Source organism: Anguilla rostrata, chromosome 17 (assembly GCF_018555375.3).
Source record: "Anguilla rostrata isolate EN2019 chromosome 17, ASM1855537v3, whole genome shotgun sequence".
NCBI classification, from domain to species: Eukaryota; Metazoa; Chordata; class Actinopteri; order Anguilliformes; family Anguillidae; genus Anguilla; species Anguilla rostrata.
In genome coordinates, this window is record NC_057949.1 from 26,399,142 (window position 1) to 26,426,221 (window position 27,080).

General features: G+C 48.6%; 1 protein-coding gene across 2 annotated transcripts in view; it reads left to right on the forward strand.

Annotated features, from left to right (window-relative positions):
* tlcd4b (TLC domain containing 4b) overlaps positions 1–26,102 on the forward strand; it is a 42,714-nt gene extending 16,612 nt beyond the window's left edge. The window contains exons 1-8 of one of the 2 annotated variants that reach the window (XM_064314820.1): positions 2,699–3,258; positions 7,723–7,875; positions 11,303–11,392; positions 18,917–18,975; positions 20,459–20,553; positions 20,809–20,882; positions 21,461–22,643; positions 22,795–26,102. In XM_064314820.1, coding sequence (XP_064170890.1) covers positions 7,730–7,875; positions 11,303–11,392; positions 18,917–18,975; positions 20,459–20,553; positions 20,809–20,882; positions 21,461–21,812 — 816 coding nt within the window. In that variant the 5' untranslated portion in view covers positions 2,699–3,258; positions 7,723–7,729 and the 3' untranslated portion in view covers positions 21,813–22,643; positions 22,795–26,102. Of the gene's footprint in view, positions 1–2,698; positions 3,259–7,722; positions 7,876–11,302; positions 11,393–18,916; positions 18,976–20,458; positions 20,554–20,808; positions 20,883–21,460; positions 22,644–22,794 lie in introns of those variants that run through there. The other variant, XM_064314821.1, reaches the window with a different exon arrangement.
* The last annotated feature ends 978 nt before the right edge of the window (positions 26,103–27,080 follow it).

Below are 27,080 nucleotides of genomic sequence, written 5' to 3' on the forward strand. Positions count from 1 at the left end.
TTTTAAATAGAATAAATTTGGGTATTCCTAAAAAGGTTACAATTACAACGAGACGGTCTTGCAAAGAGCATATTAGTCCCAACGTACGGCTTAATAAAAGTTTTGACGACAATCTGAATTAATGTTTGTACTTACAATTATTATTATTATTATTATTATTATTATTAGTAGTAGTAGTAGTAGTAGTATTACTATTATTCAATTCCATTGCCTCGGTTGTGTTTCGCTCAGTTATGATTTGCGAATTATTTGGTGTTTATAAATGATTCGGCTCAGGTTCCCCTTAAGTGAGTGCTCACACATACGAGACGAGAATAGCTTTCCTCACAAAAACCGCCTCTCGCAAACACTTACTCTGAACGATCCAATTGCCTTAAGTCTGTAGGGTACAGGATGGCTATGCGTTAAAAGAGTACGCCACCGTTGCCACGGGCAGTTTTTCATTTTTCTCTGAAGAACCCACTCTTGCTTTAAAATATATATATATATATATATATATATTAAATAAAATAAAAAAACGAACACTTTTGTGTCCTTTGAACTATCAAGCATTAGAAGTACGGAGAATCAGTATCTCCACCCCCGGAATAGCACATAAAACTTTGCTGTTAGCTGTAAGTGAACTTACCAGCGCGAGTACAACTAATCACTAACTGCTATTTTTAAATGTATCAGCTTCTGAAAGACAGAGTTTATATGTTAGAATTCAGTAAATTAATTCCGACCGTGGCGACATGACATATACCAAATGGTTGGTTGAATGCTGTATGTTTTCTCGTCAATGTTATGCACGAAGTTTAGCTTTCTCTATTTTATAGTTTTGGGGGGTTTGTATTGTTGCACCAATTTTAAATTCAAAGCGCTTGTGCTGAAAACAGTTTCGCTAGATGGCGCTATACTTCATACATTTTAGGGTAGACCTACTTCATTGATTGTGCAATATAGGCTATGGCTTACATGTTTGTTATTACTTTGGTGGAGCTGATAGAGAAATAGAGTTGTTGATGGGCTTGTATTTCTTAATATTTTTGTAAACGATTCGTTATGTAGGCTACACGTGCTGCACGTATTCACTAATCTTGAAATCACCTAGATGACTCACCATATTTTTCTGGGCATAGGCTACTACAATGCAGTCGCATACAAACAGCGATCTTCGATTCTGCGCACACACTGTGCAACATTGATCCAGCTATAAATAATAGCAAAGCCGTCACGCGGGAGGTGAGCCTCCCGCTCTGTGGCTACGTGCAGTATACAGCAGGGTTGCCGCCAATAAGCCGCTATTTACTCCATTCAATTGGAAATAATATTTTACGGTAAAATACTACTTTCTCTTATCATATTTACCGCAGAAACTATTTCATATACCAGGCTGTACTACATTCCCACACACACACACACCAGTAGTTTTGACAGCTTCCTTGTAGGCTACAAGCAGTGTTTACCTATGTAGACGGGTGTAGACCTGGCTGTGACCCATGTTTATTAGGTTATTGTCTGCGTTATGTTTGAGGCAGATACATGTAAACTACATGCTTTAATTGTGCTTTTCCTGCACAATTTGTGCTGTGTTGGTATATTAAATTGATTAATATAATGTTAACGTCACAGTTTGAGGTTGAAAAGTGTAGGCCTAATTATATTTTGTTTCTATAACTGATTTGGTGACTTGCAAAAACTACATTTTGATGCAGACAGTGTTATTAAATTGAAAACAAAGCTTTGACATTTTGCGTTTTTTGTTTTCAAAAGTTTTTATCCTCTCTTCAGTTTTGGAACTAGAAAAATAAATCAAATTGTTTAATCAATTGTTTAATAAATAAAAGGAATGTCTCGCCAACATGTCAACTTCTTGCAGAATATAAAATACTATCCTTCTGTGGTTTCGAGGAAGAACCCCCCATTGGTATGTAGAAATAGTTTCTCTTCTCCTATAGTTTAATGTAATTGTAGATTGACAGTCACGCATAGCATAGTGCAGTAGCTCTGAGACATGGTCCTGGACCGCCCCATGCTGGTTTTCAATCCAACCACAATTGCAATCCCAGAATTTTAACAAGCTGTTATTTTTTGTAATTAGGTGATTTTTCTGTTTTTGTAGATTATTTACCCACTTAAGATACATCATGTCCAAAATAACCATGCATATTCACATAGTTTGCGAGGCATAGACTACCTAGCGATTTGAAAAGCCACGCGCCTGTTAAAAAGCACCCCTCCCGTATCCACAACACTGTACCGCGCCACACACTCCCCCAATTTTCCTTTTTGTTTTGGAAGGCGGCAAATGTTTCCATTCATGCCTACGTCGCCAAATCGCAAATGTGTTCCACTGCCTGAAAATTAAATTTGACTTTCGAATTTTGAGAGAAAACCTTCAACGCTATTGTCGTCGCGACAGTGTGTAGCCTATGCGCACCTATGCACGTGCACCCTCAACACTCCTACTGGACGGTGTGTTAGCACTGTGCCGCTGGCTTTGCGCCTGCGTTCTGTGATATGCATTGATCCATCTCGCCATGCCTCCTGTGTCACTCTAGGTAAAACCGAGTGAGTGCCAAACAAATAAAATACTATACATACGTCAGGTAGTGCAACTAAGGGGACAAGAGCTCGCGGTGGTTTACTATACTTGGGTGCTGTTTCCAGAAATAATTTGGGGACGCAGTAAGTCCCCCATCCTGCCTAATCTGCGTTTACTATGGCCCCGGTCTTTCAGCGATCTTTTGGTTTTCAAGGCTGCAAACGTATAGACGAAGCTGAATACAGACACCAGACAAGCAACGGGTCTTCGAGAAGAGGTGTGGCCAAAAAGGGGCGTATGTTAGAAGTAGAAGCGAGGGTGGTAACAGCGTCTTGGCGTCATAGGCCAGTCAGCTGTCAATGCCGAGATAAAAACGAGTTGGAACTTTTAAAAAAAGTTTTAATCTGTTAACTAAAGCGCCTACGGATTGGGAAATGTGCATATAAAGAAGCACCCTCGCAGCACGGCAGCCAGTCCTAAATGGCTTCGAAAAAAGACAGATAGATAGGCAGCATCAAACAGGCACCCCAGCGTGTTGATAAAAGATCACGGGACGTAACGCTAGCTAGCTAGAGAGCCAGCTAGCTGCCTCTACTGTAGTTAGTGGACTGGGCAGCTAGCTAACGTTAACTTCGGCGAAGCGAGCCAAGAAGGTTGCTAGTTGGCTTTCTGGCGAACGAAGAAGGCTGCACAGAAGTCTCGGCAGTATAGACCTATGCGACTGTTATCAGGTATTTTCCTACATTTAGAACAGAATGGTAGGCTATCCTTTATTTGTGTTAGTCAACAAATCATTACATGAACCTTGTGATTGCAACATGTCCATGGCAGTTAGATATATATGATATTATGATCACTCGCTGCTGCAGCAGAATGAACGTTGTATTAAGGCTAACCATTCTCGCTAGCTGCAGTTTTGGTGGACCTTTGTTGTAACTCATTAGCGCGCCGGCTACACGGGTAGTGTCATATTGAGATTTAAGGAACCGACACGTTACTTGCACTGGGAATTATCTAATTGTCGAGCTGGTTACCGTTGTTTTGGCAGCTCCACTCGCTGGAAACATTTAGGCTAACGTTATGCTCTGTAGCTTGCAGGCAGTTTATCTAAAGGCCAGCAGGCGACAAACAATATTTTTGGGTAATGTAGTAGGGGCAGTATGCCTGCAGGAAGGATGGGGGTAAGCAAATGGGACAAAAGTCAGCGAGGATAACACAGGGGGCTCTAAGAAATTAAAGCATGATAGAGAAAAAAAAAAACTATTCGTCACATCTGTGGGAAAAATTGCCGGTCTGCATTGCTTCAAGTGTAGCCCCTGTGTCAGGGTCTTCATGCGAGCTTTTTGTGAAGAGGCCGTGCTGAGGAACGCGGAAAAGAGTTAAATCTCCATTGGAATGTTTTAAAATATGTTCTTCGCTTTCAGAATGCTAAATTAGCTTATTCCTTTATTTTAGTGACAGCTAGATGGTCATAGTAAACTATGCCTGCCCAAGCGAGTGCCGTATTAACTTGACCAGCTGAATTTATATCTGCTTACCACGATCCAGCTAGCTAATGACAGTTTATGCGTTTAGTAAATTCGAGTTAGATATTCGGTAGAGTGATTATTGTGACTGAAAGTGTATATTTGAATCTATGCGTGTAACTATAAACAGCATTGTAGATGTTTGCATAATTTAGTGTAAATGTCCGTTCCATTTCATAGTCCATTTTCATGATAAGAAACAAAAGTCCTGTTGAGGCTATTCTGGGATCAAAAAATTAGCTACTGGTTTAAGAAAATGTAACAAAATTTTAAAATAGCGTTTGGCATTTTGGGGGGAAAAACCTTTTGAAAATCAGTATATTTAGCTCTAAAAGCTATAAGACCACATAATATTTTCATGTAACGTCCAGTTAATATCCTGCATAAATATTTGCCATCCTGGTCACATGGGAGAGGAGTTTAGGATAGTTTGGAAGTACTCCACTAACTACCCATGTGTCATGACCAGCATTGTAAAGTTTGGACATGCAATGGCCTACAAGCACGCATTTGTTTACTGTAGTTAAGCAAAGCTTGACCTCTGTTGTAAGGTAAATGATATTGATAGGGGCCCAGTTTTCCAAATGTTTGGCACTTAGTTAATCAAAGCCATTCAATCAGTAGTCCAAGATATTTGCTACTGGGGTTTTGGGAAAACTAGGCTCTGACTTTTCATGGTGCAAGTCATAAACATTCAGTCTATTTTAATTTTGTTTAATATTTATTGACACAGCATGTAATATCTAAAAAAAATTGAAGAAAATAAATGGGTCAATGAATAAAATGCAACATAATAAATATAGAACTGTAAATGGTCAGTTCTATAGCCCTGACCAGCGCTTTTGAAGTTTGCTGGGCTAGTAAGCAAACCAAAGTGGCCGATCTTCAGACACTGTTATCTGCTTAGCTGGATAGTTAGTTAGCCTGTTTTGCTACAGAATCTAGCTTGCCAGATAGCATAATGTATTCTTACGGAAGTATTGTAACAAAATCTGCAGTGCAGTTACACTTATCAGGACAAATGGGACAAACTGATGTTGTGCAAACACAACCTCAGCTCCTTTCTGTGTGGTTAATAATCGATTAAATGACAAGTGAATCAAATACCTGGATTACAAAACACAAGTGGATGAGGGAAAGAGATTTAACAGAGGGATAGGGACATAGATGCTGTACTTAAACAATAATAATAATGTCCGTTCTTGCCTATGGTGTTTCTGTCACAATGCTAGGCCCCTTAGCGTTCATGTGTCTGGATTCTACAGCATGTTACACTGATACTGAGCTAGCACTGTATTTGCAAGCATACTTTAGTATTTGCGGTGTTGGCAGGGGTTTGGAGAGTACTTGAACAGTGACGGTCTGCCTCTGTCATTCTCAGTAGCTTGGAGTTTGTAAAACTACATTTTTGAATCTTTATTCCATTAAAAGTTCTGAGATTTTGTGTTTTTCATAGTAGTTTTTGTGACATGCAAGTTTGTGAAAAGGGATGTCTGTTTGTGACATTGGATCCCTCCGGTCTGGTTGATTCAGACTGTTATGTTAGAGGTCCTTGGTTGCGTTAACTGTATCAAATAACTACCTGTGGATGAAGCCCACTTGCACCTTATCACTGATTAGTCAGAAGAGTTAAGTGACCATTGATTTATTGATTTGAATATCGGCAGACTTATCTCACTTCAAAGCATGGTTCGGTTCAAAGTGCAGATTAAGAAACTGACAGTGAAGGATTGCTGCCCGAATACATTTCCAAGTTGTAGCTGAACTTTCTACTTTCTCTCTTTCTCTACCTCCCTCCCTCCCTCCCTCCCCCATTCCCTCCATCTCTCTCAGTGGTAGGCCTATATAATGGTTACTATATGCAGCAATGGAGGGAAATGTTAAGACTATAAATAGCACCAACTGTACAAGCTTTAAGTTCCACGTAGGACAAAAGGGGTTTAATGCTTAGAGCGAAATGGGACCAGCATTGTTGATGAATGTCAACAGGTTGGACACCTGCTCCTCCCCCCCCTTCCCCTTCCCATGAGCGGCGGTGTTGTGGAATGGTGGTTCTTAAATCCCTTCTTATGACAAGCCAGGGAAGCCAGTGTTGCTTCATCGAAAGCTCCTGGCTGTTTAGAATGGCACTACCCGTCTCCGTGTTGGAGGGCCCACTGTTGTTGCATTTATTCATTCGTTCATTCTTGCAACATAGCGAGTTGTTCTTGAGCAGAGGGTGGGCAGGTCAGGGTGAACGAGTAGGGGCTGTTGCCTAGCGTACATGTGATGTGGGATTTCTCCCTCCCCCTTAATTCCCATAATTGTAAGGATCCGGGGGGGCCAGAATGCCCAGTCATTGGGTGCGTGAGAGGTGATTATATTGAAGCAATAGACCTGTGCTGCTCTTCCTCCAGCTGCTGTCTGTTTGTTTGTAATTTCAGCCCCCCCCCCCTCCCCCCCAGGAGTAAACATGCGGTTCCTGTGCTGGATTAAAATGTGTTGAAGTTGAGCAATGTGTGAGTGAAGGGCATTGACCTTTTCCCCTGGCTCACGGCCACGGCCACAGACCAAAGAGGCTCAGCTCTCAGTCTCAGTCTCTCAGCGCTGTGACACTCCTCTCAGTCTCAGTCTCTCAGCGCTGTTACTCTCAGTCTCAGTCTCTCAGCGCTGTGAGACTTGTCTCAGTCTCTCAGCGCTGTTACTCTCAGTCTCTCAGCGCTGTGGCTCTCAGTCTCAGTCTCGCAGTGCTGTGACTCTCCTCTCAGTCTCAGTCTCTCAGCGCTGTGACTCACTCAGTCTCAGTCTCTCAGCGCTGTGACTCTCAGTCTCAGTCTCTCAGCCTGTGACTCCATCTCAGTCTCTCAGTGCTGTGACTCTCCACTCAGTCTCAGTCTCTCAGCACTGTGACACTCCTCTCAGCACTCAATCTCTCACCGCTGTGACTCTGTCTCAGTCTCTCAGTGCTGTGACTCTCCACTCAGTCTCCCAGTCTCTCAGACTGGACTCTCAGCGCTGTGACCTCACCTCAAGTCTCAGCTGGACTCTCAGCCTCGTCTCTCAGGCTGTGATCTTCGTCTCAGTCTCTCAGCGCTGTGACTCTCAGTCTCAGTCTCTCAGCGCTGTGACTCTCAGCCTCAGTCTCTCAGCGCTGTGACTCAGTCTCAGTCTCTCAGCGCTGTGACACTCCTCTCAGTCTCAGTCTCTCAGCGCTGTGAACTCCTCTCAGTCTCAGTCTCTCAGTGCTGTGACGCTCCTCATTTTTCTTAATGCGTAGCTGTGTTGGTGTTCGTGCGCCCCCCCCCCCCCAGAAGAATTTCTCCACCTTTTCTCCCCCTCCCAGAAAAGGCACTGTTTTTAAGCCTCTAGTGCATTATGCTCTAAAAGAAAGACTTATTCTTTCCTTCCCCTGTACCCTAACTCCCTAACTCCTTCTGTCTTTCCCTCTCTTTCCATCCCTCTGTTTGAGCTTTGTGTCCCTTCCTGCATGTCCCTCCTTCTTCTCCTCTCTGCTGCAGCTAATTATCTCACTTTACCGTGCCCAACTTTGAACTTCTTGCGCTCGAGCACATCCCCTCTTCTCGCCCCCCCCTTCGCTCCTGTGCAGTTTTGGGTCCGCGGGGCTGTCCCCATGACGTGCCTCTCTCTCATCCCCCCACCCCGTGTCTGTCTCCCCCTGGCCCGACCCAGGTTAGCGATGGAGATGAGAGAGGTTACCGTGGTGACCGGCAGCTTCGCGGGGTTCCAGCTGCTCTTCTCCGTGGCCAGTCCGCTGTTCTCTCGGCTATTCGTGCCGGGCTACAGACGCCTGCCTCCCGCCAAACACACCGAGTGGAACTCCAGGTGAGCGCCCGCCACCCGCCGCCGCCGCCGCCGCACCATAGACGCCCGGCCGTTTCTCCCGCTAACAGGGGGCTAGCCGCTCCACCCGCGACTCGTTCTGCGCCGACGCCGGTTCTGAGCCGCTCCGTCGCCTGTGGTTGAATGGCATAGGAAGTGGCGCTGCTGCTGTCTCCTTGTGGGCACATTGATATCTGGTGCTGTGGATGTTGGCAAATAAAGGGAAGCATGACTGGCGGCTGACTCTGTAGGGTCTGGAGTCTGGCGCTTTAACTCAATGTGGCAGATAACAATGGTCATAATCCTGGGCGTGCGTAAACTGCAGTGTGCAAGGTAACCAGGGGTCATGAGCACTTGGGCGTGCTAAACTCATGTGCAGATACGAGGTCATGAGCACTGGGCGGCTTAAACTCAATGTGCAGATAACCAGAGGGTCATAGAGCACTTGGGCGTGCTTAACCTCAGTGGGCAGGTAACCAGAGGGTCATAGAGCACTTGGGCGTGCTTAAACTCAATGTGCAGATAACCAGAGGGTCATAGAGCACTTGGGCATGCTTAAACTCAGTGGGCAGGTGACCAGAGGGTCATGGACACGCATCAGGGCCAAATGATGGAGTCCAGGCCTGGGCCACTACCTTATGAATCTTGCCAGTTTTTATTGAGGTTTCAGTTAATGACGTTTAGCTAATGAACGTTGCTTGATCGCATGTCCGCTGCTCCGCGCCCGAATCCTGCTTCCACGGTGCCGGTTGGTGCAGGCAGAACGGCTGCAGAGTTTGGACGGTTGTATTTGGAAGATTTAAGTCCCTGAGAACGTTGAATAAAAAAAATAAACCTGAAGGTAGAGTTTCTGCAGTAACCGTTCTGCTGGCTGGCTGGCTGGCTGGCTGGCTGGGTCCTGCCCACGCAGTCTTTTCCCTGTGACTGGCGAGCTTCTCTGTTTTCTTGTTTTTCTCGTTGCGTCGGTGCGATCACCGTGCGTCAGAATGGTGTGAAAATAGCCGAATGTGCATCTGTGCATCCTTGTTCCGGCTGTTCCTTCCTTCTTACGTACGGCACCCCGGGCATGACTTCACACTGTTAGGAATGTTGAGTAAAGAAAAGTATTTATGATTTTTCATGTAAATATAGTGTTGGAAAAATAAGTTTTTAGAATTGCAATAATGGCTATGACATTGTGCCCTGTAAGCATACATAAACATGTACATAGAGTGGTGTGTGTGTAAATGTATAACACTGTTCATTGGATAATAAATATTGGGGTGGTACTCGATTGGGGTGACCTGGAGCTTCCGCCATTGGTCAGTGTCCAGTGAGGTATCGGCTGTCTGTGCACCAGTGTCATCCACCTTGTCTGTTTTTGCACCTGTATTATGTCAGGTGAAATATTTTGACAGTGCATATTTTTCCCGCGTATTTCAGTTATGCCTGTTGTGATGTGGTTCACGTGTCACTGGCATCGTTACGCAATGCAGCACCTGATTCACCGTGGCCAATCGGAAGCTTCCTCTTGGGTTGCATCACCGTTATTACCCGATCAATCATCGTCAAACTTTTAAATAAAAATGACATTTGTTTATTTAAGGCACGGGTAAGGAGTGAGGTGTGTGTGAGGGAGTTTGTGATTGTGTGAGGGAGTGTGTGTGTGTGTGTGTGTTTGTGTGTGTGTGCGCACGTGCGCACGTGTGTGTGTGTGTGTGTGTGTGTCGGAGGTTTGAGATCGCAGGGAGAGAAGGTCACTCCCACTGCGTTTCCCGCCTCTTTATGATGAGTAATGCTTTAGGAATCTGCCTCACCTCAACATGACTGTCGTGAGGTGTGAGTGTGAGCACACACACACGCACACACGCGGGCGGGAGCTCATCTCTTCTGTCTGGAGTGTGTTTGTTGTTGTTTTTTTTTAACAACACACCTACCTTGAAATTCATTTTTTAAAATGACTGTAAAAAAAGGAGCTGAACACTTTTACTTCAGTGCGCGATCTTGTATTGCGTGCGTTTGATAATGCGTTTATTTATTTGCGTTTAATTCCGTTTTTTTTTTTTTTTTTTTGTGCGTGAGAGAATACTGCTGTGCATTAGGCTATCTGTGAAGTGTAACCTGTGCTGTGCATGTGTTATCGTGCTTGCCTGGGTAATCTTGCACAGGGAGCGTATCTATGTTCCCAGGGTCCTAAGTTCTACTGCACCTGACGAAACGTTGTGAACAATTTTTCATAATTTCTTGGAAAATATTACTATTATTGAGGACTTCTTAGCATAGCTAAGCCATTTTGTTTGCTGAAAGCCTTAGCTGACATTGTTTTCTGGAGTTAAGACATAAAATCATTGATTTACTGCCTCTGTCTCTATCTACTGAACAGAGATAAGATTTCACGTAAATCTGGGGAACGTAGGACCCTGGGAACATAGGAATGACCCCCTTGTACAGGAATTCTGTTTCTCAGAGCTGAGCAATGTGTTTTTCTTGGGGGGGGGTTTATAGGTCAAAGGACACTGGTCAAATCCAGTGTAATCTTGATCCTGTGTGGCGCGTACAAACTCTTACGTTGTGAAAGTGGCCGTCTTGACCCGGCATTAACTGCTTACCGCGCACACGGGGTCTTTTCAGCTGACGCAGGGATTTTTTGCGTATCGATCTTTGAAAGCAGGAGGTGAGCACGTAATAGCGCTTAATGTGAGCGCTCTGATTGCCACACAGTGGCGGTTTAAAAAAAGAAATGCTCATTGTGTTATCGTGTGCTCCTTTTTATTTCTTCCCTTCATATCGGACATGTTTCTGATGTACGTGGAGGGAAGCGGTGAAACTTAACTGCGTGGCAGACCTCGTGTCCGAGACTTCCGCCGACCGCAGCGAGAATCGCGGAAAGACTGCGACGCTCGCGAGACTCCCGCGTACAATCGACCGCTAAGTTTGCCGGACCGCCGCGTCCCTGCGGCCGAGAGCGTCGAGAGTTTAGCGCTTTTTTTTTTTTTGTTTTTTTTTAAGCGGTAACGCTCGGTCTTCACCGCTCCGGTTACAGGCCGCAGTCCCTGCAGAACGCCGCTCCAGCTGCATCCTGACCAACCTCTCGCGGGACGTCCCGGGGAAGGGACGGGGGGGCCGGCGAAGGCGTCTTCCTCGCGCCGATAAGCGGGTTTTTTTGCGCAGATAAGGGTGCCGAAGTTCTCCGGGTTCAAGGTTCTGCCGACTCCGATACCGACTCTGAAAGTCCTCCTTGGGGGACGTCGTGGTCCGTGCTGTGTTGGCAGACAGGGCACAGTCTCAGAATGGCGGTAATGGTGGCGGTAGTATAACTGAGTAGATGGGGGTGGTATCTGCATGGCAAAAATTTGCACAGAATTATAATTGACACGTCCATGTTGTTCAGACACCCCACACACACACACACACACACTGTCACACACTAATTCACTGTTTTCATCCTCAGGCTTGTGTCCACCATCCATGCGCTGATCGTGGGGCTTTTCTGTCTCTACATCCTGTGGTTCGATGATGCCGTCAATGCAGACCCAGTCTGGTAAGGGCAACCAGGGGAAAAAACACTTGACAGCTTTCCAGATTCAGGGGGGGTTTGGGAATTATTTTAAAGAAAAATAATAATCTGAGAGTTGAAGAACACGCTGGCCTCTCTCTAACTTGTGTACTGCGATTAAAAAAAAAAAAAAAAATTTTTATTCCATTTTTTGTTTTGTTTCTGAACACCGTTGCCTTTGAAACGTGGGTCAGATTGGTGGGGGGGGGATGAGGTGTGTGGTGTATGTGCGTGAGGCTGTAGTGCGTGTGCTAGCGTGTGCGCTGCTGTGTGTGTGCTATATGTGCTGTATGTGTGCGTGTGCGTGTGCTATATGTGCTGTATGTTTGGCCTTCCTGAGGGAAGTTGGCGCGGGTGGGACAGGTGCAGCTTTGCAGTTCGTTGATCTGGCGTGTGTCAGAACACTGAAGTTGCCCCCGCAGAGGGGGGGGGAGATGTGGCAGCATTAGTGTGTGTGTCCTGTGAGTGCCAGTAATGGTCTTGTATGTGTTCTGTGAAGGCCTGCAGTGATCTTTCACAGTGGCGTAGAATCGAGGATCGTGGTTCTGAAGCTCTAAAGCAGCATGCTTACTCAGCTGATTTTTCCCCTCTTTTCTCTTTTTTTCTCTCTCTTGCTATCGCTACTTTTGTCTCTTTCTTCTCCTGACTACAGCTTCTCAATCTCTCTGACTGCAGCGTGCCGAAAGAGGGGGTATCACTTCTCCCCTCCATCTTTCACCGCTTTACAAATTTGCATATCTCCCTCTCTCTCTCTCGCTCTCTCTCTCTCTCAAATTCAGAATGTTTTACTGGCAGGGCGTATGTGTGCAGATACTGCCGAATCACAGCCATAAGTGTAGAAGTGATTAAAAGCAGTAAATATAGGTATGGTAAAGCGTTTATAAATGTCATATGTCTAAAAATAAAATAAAAAAACACTACTACTATTACTACCACTAAGTGTGTAAAAATATTTTTATATTCTAATTTCTTATGTACTCTTTCTGGTGCACAGTCTCTCTCTTATTTGGGCTCGCAAACAAGGCCCCCTTTCATAGTAAACAACACGAGCCCAGCCCCCGTTTCTCACTGTCAGATCAATACCCCCCTCCCTCACTCCTTCTCCCTTTCTCCCTCTCTCCCCCTCTCCCCTCCCTCTCTTCCTTTCTCCCTCTCCCCTTCCTCTCTCCCCCTCCCTCTCTCTCATTGTCTCCTCTGTACGGTGGCCCTCATTGGAGGAGGAGGAGGAGGAGGAGGAGGGAAGAGGGGGAAATGGGAAATCCTCTCACTCTCGTACTTACTTTCTTTCTCTCCTTTACTTTTCGCCCTGTGGTATTCTCAAGCATTTCATCAGTGTCTTTCTCTCCCTCTATCTCTCTCTCGCTTGCTTTCCCTCTCTCTTTACCACATTCACTCCCTCTCTCTCTACCACACACACACACTCACTCATCCTCATGTGCTCATACACATACACACACACAGACGCATACACTCCCTCATACGCTCACACACACACACACACACACATGCTTTCCCTCATGCGCTCACACACACACACACACACACACACACTCACTCATCCTCATGTGCTCATACACATACACACACACACACGCATACACTCCCTCATGCGCTCACACACACACACACACACACACACACACACACGCTTTCCCTCATGCGCTCACACACACACACACTTTCACTTTCTCATTGGGACTCTTTCTCTCTCCCTCTCTGTTTCTTTTCCTTTCTTGATCTTCCTCGAGCTGCCCTCCCCTGTCTGTGCCTGTGTCTCTTTCTCCTCTCTGTTCCTCTGCTCTTGTTGTTTTCCCATTTCCTCCGGCAGAGCAGGCAGAGGTGCTAACTCCACAGGTTTGAGCCCCAGGGCTGTGTCATTAGCCTGCTGTGATTGGTCACACCTGCCCTCCAATCAGTGTGTGCGTTCTCTCCCACTGCACCCTGATCCCAGCAGAGGTGCGGGTGCCATCTTCTGCTGGGCAGTTGTGCGGTGTTGGGTTGTGTTTAACCATCATCATTGACCAAAGCTTGGTCTGGATTTTGATTTGGATCTGGCTGCACACACCTGTGAAATGCCAAGGTGTGTGTCCTTTAAATGTCAGTTTCTTTCTCATCGGTTTATCCAGAGTCACTCAGGAGTTCTCTCTCCCACCTCTTTGAATCTTGATTCTCCAGTTACACTCCGTAGTTCTTTTATTTTTTTTAATTCCCCTTTGTGCCCTCCCCTCCCTCCCCCTCTTATTGGATAAATGAAAGGGTTAGGGAACGAACGCCGTCCCAGGGATGATTGCAACTCCGAGTGGCGTTAGCTGATTGCATCTCAACGCCTCTAAGCACACGTCATGCGCCAGCAGTATTGAGCGCTTTAGCCAATTAATAACCCCGAAGCCTGTCATGTGACTGATTAGGGCGGGGGGGGGGGGGTTGTTGCGACATCTCATTACATTTGCAACATCACAGTGACCTCGTTCAGTGGGGTCTCCATAGTTATTTTTTAATTGGGTCCTCCCGTAAACACAAGGCTGCCAGTCGATTGGTCTGCTGGTTTGTCTGGTTTCTCTTGTCTGTTCACATTGTTTGACGATTCACTTTTTAAATTTTGGCTGAATACTGAATCAGCCTGTGGAGCAGACCTGGGTCAAATACGTATTTGTTTTGGATTCAAATACTTTTCTACGCTTTACTGATCTTATCTGGTGTATTTGAACCAATGAAATGCTCTCAAAAAAGTGCAAACCCCCACCTTCTGGTCGTATTGGCAGGCTCAATTACACCAGGCAAGATCAACAGAGCACAGAAAAGAATTTGAATCCAAAACAAATAACGTATTTGACCCAGGTCCGCTGTGGAGTGCAGCTGTGTGTGTGTTTGCTGACCAAACCAAGTTAATGGCTATGAGTGTGCGCGTATATGGGCCTGAGGGCGTATGCGCATACATGGGCCTGAGGGCGTATGCGCATACATGGGCGTGAGGGCGCATACATGGGCCTGAGAGCGTATGCGCATACATGGGCCTGAGAGCGTATGCGCATACATGGGCCTGAGGGCGTATGCGCATACATGGGCCTGAGGGCGTATGCGCGTACATGGGCCTGAGGGCGCATACATGGGCCTGAGGGCGTGTGCGCATACATGGGCGTGAGGGCGTGTGCGCATACATGGGCCTGAGGGCGCATACATGGACCTGAGGGCGCATACATGGGCCTGAGGGCGTGTGCGCATACATGGGCCTGAGGGCGTGTGCGCATACATGGGCCTGAGGGCGTGTGCGCATACATGGGCCTGAGGGCGTGTGCGCATACATGGGCCTGAGGGCGTGTGCGCATACATGGGCCTGAGGGCGCATACATGGGCCTGAGGGCGTGTGCGCATGCATGGGCCTGAGGGCGTGTGCGCATACATGGGCCTGAGGGCGTGTGCGCATACATGGGCCTGAGTGCGCATACATGGGCCTGAGGGCGTATGCGCATACATGGGCCTGAGGGCGTATACATGGGCCTGAGGGCGTATACATGGGCCTGGGGGCGTGTGCGCATACATGGGCCTGAGGGCGCATACATGGGCCTGAGGGCGTGTGCGCATACATGGGCCTGAGGGCGTGTGCGCATACATGGGCCTGAGTGCGCATACATGGGCGTGAGAGCGTATACATGGGCCTGAGGGCGTATGCGCATACATGGGCCTGAGTGCGCATACATGGGCCTGAGGGCGCATACATGGGCCTGAGGGCGTATGCGCATACATGGGCCTGAGGGCGTGTGCGCATACATGGGCCTGAGGGCGTGTGCGCATACATGGGCCTGAGGGCGCATACATGGGCCTGAGGGCGTATGCGCATACATGGGCCTGAGGGCGTGTGCGCATACATGGGCCTGAGGGCGTGTGCGCATACATGGGCCTGAGGGCGTGTGCGCATACATGGGCCTGAGGGCGTATGCGCATACATGGGCCTGAGGGCGTATACATGGGCCTGAGGGCGTATACATGGGCCTGAGGGCGTATGCGCATACATGGGCCTGAGGGCGTATACATGGGCCTGAGGGCGTATACATGGGCCTGGGGGCGTGTGCGCATACATGGGCCTGAGGGCGTATACATGGGCCTGAGGGCGTGTGCGCATACATGGGCCTGGGGGCGTGTGCGCATACATGGGCCTGAGGGCGTGTGCGCATACATGGGCCTGAGGGCGTGTGCGCATACATGGGCCTGAGGGCGTGTGCGCATACATGGGCCTGAGGGCGTGTGCGCATACATGGGCCTGAGGGCGCATACATGGGCCTGGGGGCGTGTGCGCATACATGGGCCTGAGGGCGTGTGCGCATACATGGGCCTGAGGGCGTGTGCGCATACATGGGCCTGGGGCGTGTCGCATACATGGGCCTGAGGGCGCATACATGGGCCTGAGGGCGTGTGCGCATACATGGGCCTGAGGGCGTGTGCGCATACATGGGCCTGAGGCGCATACATGGGCGTGAGAGCGTATACATGGGCCTGAGGGCGTATGCGCATACATGGGCCTGAGTGCGCATACATGGGCCTGAGGGCGCATACATGGGCCTGAGGGCGTATGCGCGTACATGGGCCTGAGGGCGTGTGCGCATACATGGGCCTGAGGGCGTATGCGCGTACATGGGCCTGAGGGGTGTGCGCATACATGGGCCTGAGGGCGTATGCGCATACATGGGCCTGAGGGCGTGTGCGCCATACATGGGCCTGAGGGCGTATGCGCATACATGGGCCTGAGGCGTAGCGCATACATGGGCCTGAGGGCGTATGCGCATACATGGGCCTGAGGGCGTGTGCGCATACATGGGCCTGAGGGCGTATGCGCATACATGGGCCTGAGGGCGTATGCGCATACATGGGCCTGAGGGCGTATGCGCATACATGGGCCTGAGGGCGTGTGCGCATACGTGGGCCTGAGGGCGTGTGCGCATACATGGGCCTGAGGGCGTATGCGCATACATGGGCCTGAGGGCGTGTGCGCATACATGGGCCTGAGGGCGTATACATGGGCCTGAGGGCGTATGCGCATACATGGGCCTGAGGGCGTATGCGCATACATGGGCCTGAGGGCGCATACATGGGCCTGAGGGCGTATACATGGGCCTGAGGGCGCATACTGGACCTTGAGGGCGCATACATGGGCCTGAGGGCGTGTGCGCATATGTGTGGCCTGAGGGCGTGTGCGCATACATGGGCCTGAGGGCGTATGCGCATACATGGCCTGAGGGCGTATGCGCATACATGGCCTGAGGGCGTGTGCGCATACATGGGCCTGAGGGCGTATACATGGGCCTGAGGCGTATGCGCATACATGGGCCTGAGGGCGTGTGCGCATACATGGGCCTGAGGGCGTATGCGCATACATGGGCGTGAGGGCCATACATGGGCCTGAGGGCGTATGCGCATACATGGGCGTGAGGGCCATACATGGGCCTGAGGGCGTATGCGCATACATGGGCGTGAGGGCCATACATGGGCCTGAGGGCGTATACATGGGCCTGAGGGCGTATACGTGGGCCTGAGGGCGTGTGCTCTGGGGCTTGAAATTGATGTGATCAGCGGTTGATCAGGCGAGTGTCTCTTCCTGTATGAACTCTAAGCTCAGCCATGCAGACCCGCTTTCCCCCCTTCAGACTCTCCCGTGGAGGCCTGAGGCACAGGAAACAAGCTTGCATGCTTTTGGCCCGTTTGTGCGTCTGAAGTCTCAGAAACGCTCAGAAACGTTTTGGGCTGGGTGCTTGAACGCCTGACCGAGCGGTCGGGTTACAGCCGCTGTGACGAGGTCACTGAACTCCCACAGCGCATTCCTGAACTCTGCTGGTCCAGGCCAGCTGCAGCTGGCCTGCTGTCTCGCACAAGAGCAGAACTGCGCAGCTGGCCTGCTGTCTCACACAAGAGCAGAACTGCGCAGCTGGCCCGCTGTCTCACACAAGAGCAGAAATGCGCATGAAAGTTGGCTTCAGTTTGAGTGGTTTTTCAAGAGTGGGGTTTTTTTTTTTTTGTGCGGGTGTTTTTACGCATGTTTTTACGCATGTTCCATCTTATTTTGTTGTACGTCGCTTGCTGATAAGAGCGCTCACAATGCTGTAGTGTATGTAAATGTAATGTGTGTGTGGATTCGTGCGTGGTGCGTGCTGTTACGTGGGTTTGTAGTGGGTGTGCTCATGAAAGGGCAGTGGTAGTGGGGTTGTGTGGTGGTTGGTAGTGGGGTTCTGTGGGGTTCTGTGGGGTTGTTAGTGGGGTTGTGGGTGGTTGTTAGTGGGGTTCTGTGGGGGGTTGTAGTGGGGTTCTGTGGGGTTCTGTGGTGGTTGGTTAGTGGGGTTCTGTGGGGTTCTGTGGGGGGTTGTTAGTGGGGTTCTGTGGTGGTTGGTAGTGGGGTTCTGTGGGGTTCTGTGGGGGGTTGTTAGTGGGGTTCTGTGGTGGTGTGGTTCTGTGGGGTTTGTGGGGTTCTGTGGGGGTTGGGTCTGGGGGTTGTGTGGGGTCGTCTGTGGGGTTTATTCTGTGGGGTTGGTAGTGGGGTTCTGTGGTGGTTGGTAGTGGGGTTCTGTGGTGGTTGGTTGTGGGGTTCTGTGGGGGGTTGTTAGTGGGGTTCTGTGGCGTTCTGTGGTGGTTGGTAGGGGAATTCTGTGGAGTTCTTGTGGGAGATTTCACACTCATTACCAGAACATAACACCTGCAGGGTTAGGGTTAGGGTGTCTCTGAGGTATCAGTTTCATGTTTCACCTCCATAACACACACAAGCAGGCACACAAGCACGCACACACCTACTCATACACACGCACCCACTCATACACGCATGCACACACACAAGCACGCACACACCCACTCATACACACATGCACACACGCATACACACGCGCACCCACTGAAACACATGCACATACACACGTCCTCACACACAAAAATGTTGGTTATTTGTACACACTCTGAGACAGATAATCTTGGAACTGTGGAATGTAATGGGTCCTGTGAAAATTTTAATATTTTAAAAGCACAAACCAAACATAAACTGGCGGAGTATCGACTGAGTTTGAAAGCACTGCAGTTGCACTTCGTATTAAGTGGCCAATTTACCAAAGTAATTACACCATAGTTAAATCAGCAAGTGCTGTTTAACAGCCAGCAAGTACCCATTTGCGTTCCCCGTGAAAACTCCGCTGGCTAGCGAACAATAAAAAATTAGAAAGTACTCACGCTTGACAGACGCGGGGGGGGGGGGGAGGAGTGTTTGGTGAATGTGTGTGAGTTTCTATGCGGCTGTGTATTTGTGCAAATGTGTGTGAATGAATGAGTGTGTGCTTTATTGATTGCTTGCTTGCATGCTTGCATACGCGTGCGCGTGTGTGTGTGTGTGTGTTGACATGCCTGAGCACGCCAGCATGTGTGTATATCCGTCTGGCATTAAGTGTGTGTGTGTGTGTGTGTGTGTTGATGTGCCTGAGCATGCCAGCATGTGTGTATATCTGTCTGGCATTAACTGATGTGTTTCTTGTCACTGCATAGGGGGGACCCTGGCTTGGTAAAGCTGAACGTGGCTATAACCTGCGGCTACCTCCTATATGGTGAGTGTCTGCCCCGCCCCCGTCCCCGTCAGGCCAAAGTTCACCCCCCACCCCCCCCCCCCCCCCCCCCCGTCCTGTCAGGTTGAAGTGAGGTGCAGCCTATATGGGGCTTAATTTGCATGTAGAGGACAGCCTGGAACCCGACCCTCTCCGTCCGGCTGCATTAATCATTCAGTAAGCAGCAGCCACCGCTCGCAGGGTCGCTCCTTTACTTAGAGGTGAATTAGAGGTGAGTTCAGGTTCTTTTTGGGACGCGCAGAATTACCTTTCAACCATGGTGACATTACTGCAGCATCCTGCCATTCTGGGACTCGAACCCATGGCCTTCTGGGGACTGAAACCCATGCCCTTCTGGGACTGAAACCCATGCCCTTCTGGGACTCGAACCCTTGCCCTTCTGGGACTCGAACCCATGCCCTTCTGGGACTCAAACCCATGCCCTTCTGGTGTACGGACAGCCGACCCCCATTGTGTGCTGCTGTCCAAACTACTCTACTGCCCGCAGCCAGACATTTTACAGATGTGCACAGATCGCACCAACGACACTCTACAGCGGTGGTAACCAATGCTGTTCCTGGAGATCTACCATCTTGTAGGTTTTCATTTCAACGCTAATTTGGCACACTTGACTCTACTGATTAGCAGCTCAGTGAGATCTCTAGCTGTTGAGTGAGATGTGCTTTGGTACGGTTGGAGTGAAAACCTACAGGATGGTAGATCTCCAGGACAGGTGCTGGCTACCCTCTGTGCTCTCCAGTGAGGCTATGCGTGTGTTGCTCGCTCATATCGCTTTCTCTTTTCTTTTTTTTTTTTTTCCATTGCAGTTCCATTTGTGCTGTCTGCAGCTATACTGCATAACTTTTATTTGAAATGTCAGTGCGAATAAAGTAACAAGCTGATTAAATAAGTAAAAGAGCATAAATTGGCAAGAAATCCAGATTTTTTTGGTTTTTTTTTTTACCCCCCTGCAATTGAATTTTTAATTGTACTTTGAGTCTATACTACGCACTTTGTACTTTTGCACTTCTGTAAACTGTTGTGTTAATAGCTTACCTTGACTGTGGAACTTTGGTCCAGGTCTAATGTTAATCTAGTCCCCCCCTAATCCCTTGTGACTGAGTGCTGTTGCAACATGCCTTATCTGCATCCACTGTTTCGTTGTAAATGCTCATTAGTAACGTTGTGTAACCAAAACAGAATGTTGCATAATGCTCACAACTTAAGTTTTTGAAATCTGTGGAACAAGCTTAAGGAATTATTGTGCATACTGTTTTTAATGAGCTTGATCCCATTTTCTTATTTATGGGAAGAGGCCAGCTTCAGTTTTCCGGGCGTCCAGTCAAGTGGAATCGTTACAAATAACGAATGGCCCAGACGAGGCAGTTATATATTATTTTGTACTAAAGTGCAGTTACATCCAGTGGCCAGTAGAGGGCAACGACGTGCTGCTCACTCCCGTCTCTCTCACTCTCCCCCCCAACAGACCTTGTGCTGCTGGCCCGCAACTGGGCTACAATGGGCGACAGCTTTTTCGTCTGTCACCACTTCGCGGCGCTGTACGCATACGGATATGTCCTGGTAGGGATAATTTTTACATTGATACAAGCTTATAACTTAATGTGCATTCTATGACCGCAGGGGCTACCATGTATATTAATCTGTTTATTCCCAGCATCTGACCCCCAGGGAAGTTGTTGTCCTGCATTAACAGCGACATGGATTCCAGGTGCCTTGAGTTAGTTCATAGTGTCCGTACCTGTGTGCACGCCTGTATGGTCTGATGTTGTGACGGGTGTACCTGCACTTGTGTGCTTCCTGTGTGTTTTTTTGCAGACACAGGGCGTGCTTCCCTATTTCGCCAACTTCCGTCTCATTTCAGAGCTGTCCACACCGTTCGTCAACCAGAGGTAAGCCTTGGTGCTGTGTGTGTGTGTGTGTGTGTGTGTGTGCGTGTGTGTGGTCTGTGTGTGTGTGTGTGTGTGTGTGTGTGTGTGTGCGTGTGTGTGGTGTTGTGTGTGTGTGTGTGTGTGTGCGCAGTGTGCATGTGTGTGGTCTGTGTGTGTGTGTGTGTGTGTGTGTGCGCAGTGTGCATGTGTGTGGTCTGTGTGTGTGTGTGTGTGTGTGTGTGTGTGCGCGCGTGCTGTCTGTACCTGTGTGTCCATGTGCACGTACTGTTTCCCCCATGTCTTTACCTGTGACCTGAGTCCCTGTCTCCCTCCCAACTGCAAGTTTATCAGTATTATTATCAATGGCAATAAATACTGAGGTACTGTAGTATTTTCTTGTATTACTACAGCTATTTTTTAAACTCATAGTAAAGGCAGCATTATTTACTCTGACCTTTTCCTCTCTCTTTCCCTCTCTTTTTCTCCTTTTTCTCTGTCCTTTCTCTTTCCCTCTCTCTCTCTCACTCTTACCCTCCTTCCCTAATTCCTCCCTGTCTCTGTTTTTCTCCCTCCCTCCCTCCCTCCCGTCCTCCCTGCAGGTGGTTCTTTGAAGCTCTGTCGTACCCGCGCACGGACAGGCAGGTGGTGGCCAACGGCGTTGCCATGGCAGTGGTGTTCTTCCTGGTGCGTATCGCGGTGATGCCGCCCTACTACAGCCGGGTGGTGTCCACCTTCGGCACGCCGGCGTTCGAGCGGCTGGGCCTGGGGCCCCAGGTGGCCTGGATCTCCTCCTGCGTCTGCCTGGACGTCCTCAACACCGTCTGGATGTACAAAATCGCCCGGGGGTGCTACCGGGTCCTGACCGGGGCCCAGGGAAAGAAGGCCAAGGGCGCCTCCTCCAACCAGCTGAACCACCACGACGGCGCCCACGGCAACAGCCACCGAGACTGAGCGGGTCACATGGGAGGAAGGACCAATCAGCGTGTTTCTTACCTTCTTTTTTTTTTTCTTTCTTTAAAAAAAAAAAAAAAAAAATCAGTTGTGAAAAAGAAATGGGGCTCTCCCACTGAATCCGCATCACCCCGGCCCAGCTCTGGTGGTAGGACTGCTCAGGGGCGCGGCCAGGGGCGCGTCCGAGTGCCTTTCCGAACCTGCGGCCCCGCCCGTTTGCAAAGACGGGTTTTCTGGACGTCTCTGATCACGTCTGTCAGAAAAGGGGTGCACCCCCTTACCTCCACCCCCCTATGTCCAGTCTAGAATCTGTCAGGAATGTCCCATAATGCAGTGTGGCTGATGGGGCAGGGAATCGTGAATCGACTCGCCTGGCCTTGGCCCCCCCCCCCCATTGGTTGATGCAAATCCCTGGTCAGCTGGACCAAGCCGGTCGTCCTTTTACCTTTTAGCCTCCATGCTGTAACGCACCTCCACCCCCTCCTACAACTAACCAACCAGCTCTCAAGAATCAGCCGGTAAGAGAAGCTGGAGCTGCTAACAACAGAAGCCTCTCACCCCCCCCCCCCCCCCAGACAGACCCTCCCAAAACACAGAACACCTTCCAGGCTGCCTGCGTTTCCTGCCCCCCAAACCCCCCCCCCCCCTCCACCAGCCGTCCAATCACAGCGCCAGCCTCTTTCTGAAGACTGCGGAGCGCCTGCTTCCTCACGCAGCATCAGTACCGTCCGCCTGGCCGCAGCCAGCCTTCCACGTTAGCGCACAAGGCCCCGCCCCCGTCCTCTCAAGGCCCCGCCCCCGTCCTCTCAAGGCCCGCCCCCGTCCTCTCAGGTCCCCCGTCCTCTCAGGCCCGCCTCCTTCAGCCCGCCCATCCTCTCAGCCCGCCCGTCCTCTCGGCCGCCCCGTCCTCTCAGGGCCCTGCCCCATCCTCTCAGGCCCGCCCCTCCTCTCAGGCCCCGTCCTCTCGGCCCCGTCCTCTCAGGGCCCGCCCCCGTCCTCTCAGGGCCCGCCCCCGTCCTCTCAGGCCCCGCCTCCGTCCTCTCAGGGCCCGCCCCCATCCTCCGCTCCTCTGAGTCCGCCTCCATGTCCTCCATTGTTTCTCCTTTTAGACTTGGACAGCCTGCCAAAGGGGGGTTTCTGGGTTGCTTAACTGCCCTCTACCCCTGCCCCCCCTTACTTCCGTAGTGGGAAACCCCTCTATCCACCCCCCTTAATTCAGTAGCGGGAACCCAGAACAAAGATGGTTACTGAGCAAAGCCTGCAGCCGTGTTCAGTGTCAAAATGTCTGGAGACGTCTTACTCGATCCTTCCGGTTTGAAATTCAGTTTCAATGTCATTTGAGTGCCTCCACTCTTCATGTGAGTCCTGTCCCCATGGAAACATGGGGGGGGGGGGCGGTCATTGTCTCTTGTGTGTGTTCTTGCCAACGTGTCCGTAGATGTCTGTTGCTATGTCTCGTGTTTGTGACAGAAAATGCTACAGAAAATGATACCGGACGTCAGTTTCTACTGTATTTTCTATTCCAGTTTTTGCAGGTAACGCTACTCTCGTTTGAGGCAACTCTTCACAGGCTGCCCCGTTAACTCCCCTTCAGGTTCCGGTTTCAGTGTTGATTTCCGTGTTGAATTCAGTGTTGGTCTATCAGAAATATGATACCGCTCTGCAAAATTCATACCAAAGAGCCATGCTGCCTTGGATACCATAAAGTGTTTATCTTTCTCTTCTATCCGTAACAGAAACCCGGCGTGTGGTGTGCACTGTTCTCGTCATATTCTTTAACTTTAAAAAAAAAAAAATTGATCATTCCCGCGCGAGCAGATGACGTTCGACGTGGTGTGGTCATCGGCACTGCCCTCTCCGATCAAATCAAATTAATGCAAATGTTCTGCCGGCTGGAGTGTCGTGTCGGGATTTCGTCTTGATATCTTTCGGCCTCAAATAACGTTACATTTTGCAATGAATAAAATGAAATCAAGCTCTGATGGTAGGGCTGTAATCCGTATATTCTGCCGGGATCTCAACTCTCGCTGCGGTTTGTATCGCTCCCTCGAACGAACAAACGGTTGGAACGCTATTGGCCAGGTGTAGGCTAAATGTGGCCGTTTTGTAGAACATTAATTTCCTGCCGTTGAACCTTTTTTTTTTTTAAAACTAATTGATGTCTGTTTCGGTGCCAGAAGCCTTTATCCTGGACAGCTGTAACCGGGGATCAATGAAAAGAATCGTCACTCTTGTTGGGCCGTAATGCACGTGTCTCGTTGTGACAGTGGCAACAAGGCTGCATGAATGTCGAAACCGATTTCAATCAATTGCTTGGAGACGCCGGCCCGCCAAGAGGAGCTATTCCAAATTACTGTACCGGGTGAAATGGAAGGCGCGTGACATTAGCCAGTTCGTGATAAGTTAAATGTGTAGTCTACTGATCATGCAGTAGAAAGGTGGATTTTGTTTAATATACGGTACAGTAGGATGTACGGGTTACTAGCCTAACTGTTGTCTTAAAGCACATTTAAAGCAGTTGTTCACACGTTTCAGAGCTGTCACCTTAAAAACGCAGAACATAGCGTTTTCATTAAGAAATCATGGCATTTCAGTAACTCCGTTTCAACCAGTCAGATGTATTTATTGGTCGTTGTTTTTTAGGAGAGGGTAGGCTTCAAGATTGCACAGTGCCGGCTGATCTAATGACTGACATTAGTTGCAAAAGCTGTCCGCGAAACAACAACAAAAAAATTCACGCTGGGACGGTTTTCCGTTAGCACTGTTTCCTTTCATTTTTCAAGCTGTGAGAAATATTTACAACATTTCTGGAAATACTCTAATGGACAAAAATATTGATAAAACATTAACCGCAATGCACCGATGTAAAATGGTGAACAGAAAAGCGCTGCATTTGTGAAGAGACACTATCCAGACAGAAACTTCCCGGTGTTTCGTGGAGGAGGGGGCTGGTCAAACCCCGTTACGCCTCACATAAAATCATTATATTTATAGATATGTTCATTTCCAAGTAGGCCTAGCCTACATACAGATTTTAAACGGCAATCTTTTTTTCCCACGAGAAGAGCCCTAGGTGCCTTTTAAATCATGCCTAATAACTTTTAAGATGATTGAGACTTTTTTTTTCTGTGAACCCTGTGTGGCTTCCGTGGGTGAGGCTGTCCAGCAGGGGGCAGCTTCCTCAGGCCTACATCCTGCTCACACGTGCGGGCGGGTTATGCCGCCACGAGGAGGCCTTAAATCAGCACTGCACAACGAGGCAGGCTCGCTTATTAGTGCTGTGGCTGTGAGGCTTTCAGGAATCCTATGGCGAGCGGAGCTGAAGTCAGCTGTAAGATCACTGGCTTGTTTGAACCAATCAAAAAAAAAAGTCTCTGTTCTCCACAGCTAAAATTGTTTCAAAGTAGAGAGTGACCGACAGCATGTCGTTGCGTCCGTTTTTGGCTTAATGACGTTTTTGCTCTTACGTCACTAGTCGTTGTAGCCCGCTTTCAACAGCTGGTGATTCCTGAAGCCTCAGCTGTGAGGTCAGTCATAACGGACACTTCAGGTGTGTACCGGGCACATTTGAAAAGTATTGCAATGATGAAATGTTAATCCTGCGGAGGGTAATGTTATTAAATCATTGGCTGCATAGCTAATCTTTGTTGCAGAATTTTTTTTAGCCATTATGTATAGTAAAAGGATACTGTAATGCTACTGTATGTTGTGTGACTTCATGCCAGAATTTATACTGAATACCTTGTACCAGTAAGAACATGTTAATAATCGGTACTGCACGAACAAGGGGGCGGGATAGCCTGACAACTGAGTAATTAATGTTGTACCACATGGAATTGATGCTGTCTGGGGTCTTTCGTTCTAGTAGCAGACCGGGTCGGTTCTGACGAAGAAACGACTCAAACCGTCGTAGGTTTGCTAAAGTTCTATAAAGCACGCGCGGTTTGGGAAGTGTCGCCTTAAAAAAATAATGACTACAATAATGGAGAGTATGAATGAATAATATAAGCACAAAAACTACAAGTGAAGGTTGAATGTTTTGGTTGTTTATTAGTTTGATTTTTTTCATTTTTAAAAACAATGCAATTTATCCATATCATTACCGCCATTTGTCATTTACTGTTTTAATGTGAAGTGAACATTGCAGACCCTGTCTGCTACCTGTCTCACCACCACGTGACTTAGACTGTTGTGCAGAACAACTTTGACTAATGTTGTAGTGGTAGCACTCAAAAGGTAAGACTTACTTGAAAGTGTTGTGCTTCAATAAATTTGAAGACAAAAATTGTTTCCCTCTTGTTCTTTTTTATTTTTTTATTTTTGTCTTTAATATACTCAGCGTTCAGAGTTGCCATTAGCTTCAATAGTACCCTAATCACAGTTTAACTCTGTTTGTTAATGGTGCCATATGCTGCAGTTAATGCAATATGCCGATACAGCTTTGCAGTGCAGTCTCAATTGTAGTAAACCTTTGTAATACTGTATTTTAAAGAAATAAGGCCAAATTAGGCATTGCAAACCCCCTGTCATGGCGGGTGATAATTTAAAAAACAGTGCACTAATTTGTTTATTTTTTTGTATACAGACCATTGGTTGACTACAATCCATGCACCTTGTTTTGGAGGCATGCATTGTCTGTTTATTGGAAACCACTGAATGGACCTCCAGACCCCGCCACCATGGGTCTGGAGTTTAATATCCAGTCTCAACATATTCCTTTTGTTTCGTTTCTGATATGAGGGTGTGACTACAACCTTCTTAAAATAGATGTTTTTTTAAAATGATCTCTCAGAAAACTTATGGTGGTCAATTTCTCCAAATCAGAGTTTTATACTCCATCAAAGGAAAACCGAAACGCAGAGCTCGCGGGAGCCCACAGAATGACGGGCCCATTCCGCAAGTGCATCCTCCAGGTTCTGCGACTGAAAGACAAGCGGGGCCTGCCCTGACGGATTCCAGCTCTCCTCTGCTGCACTGCGGCAATGTTAGCAAACTGAAAGACTGTGCTTGGAGTGCTTTTACCAAACATGGTCACGTAAGTGAGTGTAGGTGGACGAAATCCCCCTCTGTTACACACTTGTAGACGCACAGTCTCAGGCGTCGGGAAGCTTTGCAGTATCGCGCCCGACGCGTGTTTCTGACCTGTGCTGCTTCAGGCGAGGCGTTCGGGAGTGCAGTTACGGCGCGTGCTTAAGATCCAGTTACAACGAAAATCGTTTGCAACCGAACACGCGTTGAAAGTAATTGTCCGAATCGAAGGTGTTTTGG